General features: G+C 33.3%; 1 protein-coding gene across 1 annotated transcript; it reads left to right on the top strand.

The window, feature by feature from the left end:
- The first annotated feature begins 983 nt into the window (after nt 1-983).
- LOC145161278 (telomere repeat-binding protein 4-like) lies at nt 984-5,175 on the top strand. Its single transcript, XM_079080780.1, has 8 exons — nt 984-1,220; nt 2,299-2,442; nt 2,527-3,325; nt 3,409-3,585; nt 3,672-3,751; nt 3,834-4,063; nt 4,166-4,550; nt 4,656-5,175. The coding sequence occupies exons 2-8, from the start codon at nt 2,359-2,361 to the stop codon at nt 4,818-4,820; spliced, it is 1,920 nt and encodes a 639-aa protein (XP_078936906.1). The 5' UTR covers nt 984-1,220; nt 2,299-2,358; the 3' UTR covers nt 4,821-5,175.
- Nucleotides 5,176-5,899: the final 724 nt, after the last annotated feature.

Raw genomic sequence — 5,899 nt, 5'->3', positions numbered from 1 at the left:
TTTCTGCTATAATGCACATAAAAATGATTTTAAAGTAATAACCTATTTTTTTAGAAAAAAAAACTTTAGAATTTTCATTTTCCCTTTCATAAACCATGAAACAAAAAAAGGGACTGCTAGCACATCTCTCACTGCATATGGTTGCGACTTGCGATTGTAAAAGATGGTGAATAGAATAAAATAAATTTTTTAATATTGGGATCACATAAATCATAAATGAATATTTTTTTAGTTTCTATAGTTTTGATAGGAAATAGGTATTGTTGGTAAATACCGATCCGAGTCAATATTTTAATTCCTGAATATAAAACTTATACGCATCTATGATCTATCACATGCATATGAAATAATCAATGCCTTTTAAAATCAATGTTAACGACCATTCTATTTGTTAATACCAATCCAAGTCAATATTTTATAATTATAATTTTAGTACATTATATTTAAATTAAGCTGTATTAAACTTGAACTTTTTTTTTTTACAATATCTAGTTTGTATACTTAATTATCTGTCGTCATTGTTTAATGGGTTAATGACACACAAAGGTAACGACCTTGGTTTTTGTCTATATTTAGATAATCATGTTTTTTTCGTTCACATTTGACCATTAAATCTAGGTCTGAGTGGGTTCTATCAAATTATTTAGAGAAAATTTTATTAAATTGTGTATTAAATCTGGGTTTTTAAATCATCATTTTACGTGAGTAAATAAATGGATGCTGTGAATAAATTTTATCCACGAAATATAATAAACAAGCAAAAAGTGTAAAAACAAAAAAGGAGTTAAGAAGACTTGTAAAATCCAAACACGTGTCAAAAGCTATCCACATATCCACGCAAGGTAAGGAGGCCAAAGTGGTCCTAAAAACCGTCCCCAAAGAGATTAGAGAGGTTTATGGTCACCTGTTCTTTCCTCCCATACCCTTGGAAATTACGCTTTTACCCTTCACCTTGAAATATATAAACAAGGGGTTTAAGCTCCCTCTCCTCTCTCCTTCCATTTCTATTTCTTCTTCGATTGTTTTCTCCAAAACCACTGGGTGGTTTTTCTTGATCTAAATTTCTCCCTCCATAATTATATTACATTTTGTTTTTGTTTACAATTCTCTGTGTATGATTGCACAGATTTTATCGTACAGATTTCAAATCCCACGCTCCATGTACAGTTACGTGTAACATAGAAATTAATCGGATCAATCGGTTTTTTCATCCAAAACAGGTATAATTACCCGATCGCTCAATCCTCTTCATCACTTCACGATTCTGATTTTCTCGAGTTTTTGATGTTAAATGTCTGACTTCCGATTGGCGTGAATTTGTGTTTTTCTCCGAGATTTGCCCCGATCTCCTCCGCAATTAAGCTTTTTGGGATTGGTAGTTCAGATATCAGATCGGATTTCTTTCAACTTATCTATATCTCTCTGATCGCGTTGAATTTTGAGTTTTGGGGATTACTGAGTTGTAGTTTTATTACTATCGATTCTAAGATCCAATCCAAGATGAAATGCTATTTCGTTAAATTCTATGTTATTAACTAATTATGAACTTTATGGTTTCTATGATTTGTGGATGAGGTTTTTGTAATAGTAAATTGATATTGCATGGTTTTGAGTACTTTTACTTTTTCGTCTTGTATTTCCATAATTGTTAATTTTGTTGAATGTGTTTGACCATCTATGGCGGTGATTTCTATGTGGGGACTCCAGCTTACCATAGATCTGTCCTAATATTATTAATTTTGACATCACGAATATTCCCTCCCAAATTATGGGATCTAGCTTCTGGTCATCTGGTGTCCCAAGGGTTGAAAATCGCAGTTTCATTTAATTGCTCCATCTTTTATGCCAAGTTATCTGGGATCGAAATGAAGTAGGAAAGAAAACCAGTTTTTGAATCACCAATTTATTTTTTTTTTGTACCTAACGACTTTTGTAGTTGTGCTGATATTAAGAATGCGGGATTTATTGTTCTCAAAGATCGTTGCAGTAAATGATGTAGGCGAGTTTTGGAAAGTTTTGTTGGTTAATGAACTGACTCGATCAGTAAATTTATGGTTTCAAGGTCTTGTTGACGTCCTGCTGGCTTCTGATTTAGTGCCTTATCTGGTCTTTTAACCAAACCTTTTTCAGAAGATGATGTCATTTTCTGTTAATGTTATAGCTTTTATCGTTTAGTGATATAGATCAGATGCATCCCATTACATGTTATCTGGCTTTATGTCAAGTTTGGTAAACAAGTCCTAGATGATGATTATTTACATTCAAACTTCTGATTTTTTTTTTATTATTAAATTGCAGAAAGGCCTCATCAGTGCTTCATTGTGGTTAATGTTCTTTCTTGGAATGTCTGCCTAAGAGATGGTGTCAAATAAGAGACCACATTATGGAGGATTTGATGGTTTCCGTTCCCCTGTGGTACCTAAAGCTCCCAGGTCTATAAGGGTGAGTATACAGTGAAATGTCTTTAATTTCAATTTCCCCCTGATTCATGAAAGCTTCTATTGACATTATTCTTGTTTCTTTTAGAGGAATTCACATAAGAAACCATCAGCAGGCAGTGAAATTTGCGCCTTTGAGTTATTAGCAGCTGTAGCTGGCAAGTTATTGCAGGAGAGTGAAGGTTCTGCTTCTAGCACTAGTTCAGAACAAAAAGAACAGATTAACATTCCTAAAGATAATGTCAAGCAGGAACCACTTGAAATTAAACTCAAACCTGCAAGATTAGAGGATCTTGATCAGGGATGCTGTGCTGAAAGTCAGTTTGTTCCTGAACTCTCTAATCTAGAGTTAAAACTAGAACCCCCATTGAAGGATTCACTACACTCTGATAATGATTCTGGCTTAGAACATGCTTCTATAGTCACCACTTCAGATTTGTTTACAGAAATTGGCACTAATGTGAAGTTGGAAGTCTCAGATAGCAAGAACATAGTTATTGATACTCCTAGCAAATCAGAGGGAGGGTCTTATAGTCATGGGGACTTATGTGATGCAACTGCAAATATACCTAAGCTAATAGAGAAAGAAACTGAAAAGTTGCAGGATACAGTGGAATTAAATAAATCATATTGCAGTGTACATGTACCCTTTTATAGCGATCCTGTTCCTAGTGCTTGTTTTCAAAGGCATAGGGACAACAATGTAAAGGTAGGAATTAGAGATGATGACGAAAATTGTTTTAGTTACAATCAGCAGCATATCACCAAAATGAAGGCATTTAGGTTGCAGTCACGTGGTGGGTACAGAAGAATAAGAAAGATGTTAACTTCAAAGTACTGGAAAACAGCTCCAAAGCTTAAAGATTATGAACTCTCCAACACTAACAGTAAGTCAACAACTCTCTTACACTGCTTCTGAAATTTCATGCCATGTGTGATGTGACCCTGTTATGAATATTGTTTTTTTTAGGTGGTGGTGGTGGATTGAAGTGCTTCAACCAGTATAAGAAATATATGTACAAGCGGGAACGTTGTCAAAGTCAAACAGAGTCTCCTTTTAAAAAAAGGAAGCTCTTTCCTGGATATGTTGAGGAAACAAGTAGTGAAAGCATATCTAATTTACCCGAGAGGCATCTGTCAAAAAGAGGTCTTTAATACTCTCCAAGTTTCTTTATTCAATATATAAATCTATATACAACTAATAACCCTGTTTATGGTGGTTATATTATACAGTGAAATTCAGCATAAAGTCGTTTATAGTTCCAGAACTATATCTTGAAATGCCAGAAACATCGACAGTTGGTTCTTTAAAGGTTGGCATGCAGTCAAATAAAAATATAAAACTAAAACTTAACTATTTGGTTCCATTGCTGAGTTTGTTTTTCCCTGAATCAGAGGAATGTTATGGAAGCTCTGACAGCTATTCTAGGAGGTGAATTACACTTAGGGGTACTTGTTGAAGGAAAGAAAGTTAGAGATGAGAATAGAACACTAGAAGAAACAGGTATTTCGTTAAACAGTGAGACTTTGGGATTCATGCTGGAGCCTAGTCTTCCGGAAGCTTCCCAAAAACAACCTCCAATGTCTCCTCCTCCACAATCTGACAATCATCAACCATCATCCACGTAATATAAATTTCCCTTTTTAGTTTTAACATGTATATATATTGATGACACTATTTTTTTTTTCGTGAATATAATATATGGTTTGTGTGATTAAATTATCAGGTCTCCGGATAGTCCAATCACAGAGACAGTGTCTTTGTCAAACAGTTCAGAAAGTAAGTTGGAGAAGGAAATTGAAAAAAATAAAGAAGAAGAAATCGAAATAGTGGTGGATGCAAAAGCAAAAGCAAAAGCTATTATACCAATCACAGCAATGACTCCAGAGGCACTTTCAATAGTGCCATTGAACCATAATAATGGTAATAATAAAGTGATTAGCAAAAAATGTGAAGCTTCACAATCACAACGTAGAACCAGGAGACCATTTTCTGTTTATGAAGTGGAAGCACTTGTGGAAGCAGTGGAAACACTTGGAACCGGAAGATGGCGTGATGTTAAAATCCGTGCTTTTGACGATGCAAACCACCGAACTTATGTCGACTTGAAGGTAACAAATCTTGATTTTTTTTAAATTAAAGTAAAAGATTGTGAGAAAGAGAGAGTTGTATGGTGTTTTTTATACATACACATAAATACATTGTGTATGTATCAGGATAAATGGAAAACATTGGTTCATACAGCAAGTATCTCACCACAGCAAAGAAGGGGAGAGCCTGTACCACAGGATCTTCTGGACCGGGTGTTGGCTGCACATGCGTATTGGTCACAGCATCAATCAAAGCAAAATGGAAACGCAAACGGGAACCATCAGTCTTAACTGATTCAGACACTTGGGACTCCGGTTAAAGTCTGATTGGAGTTCCAACTTGGAAGGGTGTACAAAGAAAGATTTAGGTAAAGAGTAGGAAAAAAAAAAAAAAGTTTTAACTTGTTTAAATTACACAACACTGTAATGTCACATCACATGTTTATGGTTTTTACTTTTTAGTTGCTGTGAATTTGTTCGTCTTAAAAGAGTGAAAAGATTTGGTAAATTAAGTTGGAAGGAAGGGGAATAAGGGGGTTTTAACATGTTGTTTATCATTCTTTTTGTACATTGATTGTAATTCTATTTGTAATTGGATGCATTTTGTAATCTTCTTAATCAAATTGATTTATGTCACCTCTTTTTATTTTTGTTTCCTTTTAATTATTGTTTCGTTTCTATTATAATACAACAAACAAGTATTTGCCTCATATGTCATTTTCTAAAAATGAATTTCACATCACGGAATATTCTCTTGTGGAAATGAGTCATCATTCATTTCATTCATTCTGTGTCAGTTTTTCAAGACTTCGAGTATGACTACAAGTCTACAATTATCGCAGTCAACATTATTAGTCAATTATCCACACATTGGTAATTTTTGGTTGAAGAGGATATATATTATAGCAAAACTAGCTTGCAGACAATAGTTGAAAATTATAGTTTTTATTTGTTATTCGAGTGCCTAACAAAAATAATAGTAACATGAAGCTTTTAAAATGTGTAAAGTTACATAAAAGAGATTATGTTAATTTTATCAAAGACAATTATGAAAATTGATTAAAAAAGTCTAATAGTTTGTCAGTAAAGTAGCTTTTAAATTTGAAACTTTTTGTTTAAACCAAATGTTAAAATCTTGTATTTTCAAACAAAGTGTTTTTTGTTTTTTTGTTTAAATGAAGTTTTTTTTTAAAAAGCTAAAAACTTCCAAAAACCCATTATAATACACGTCCATAAGATACGACCCCCACATCCATCTACTTTATCTCTCAAGTTCTTGTTAGTTTAGTAATTAATTAATTATCCCCAATAACATAAATTTTACTATTTTAATATCAATTAAACAAAATTTATGTGAATGTTATGTAACG

The sequence above is a fragment of the Lactuca virosa genome, chromosome 2, assembly GCF_052849685.1.
Source record: "Lactuca virosa cultivar CGN04683 chromosome 2, Lactuca_virosa_CGN04683_v6, whole genome shotgun sequence".
NCBI lineage: Eukaryota > Viridiplantae > Streptophyta > Magnoliopsida > Asterales > Asteraceae > Lactuca > Lactuca virosa.
Note: the sequence above shows the minus strand (reverse complement) of the source record. Positions and strands in the feature narration are given on the sequence as shown.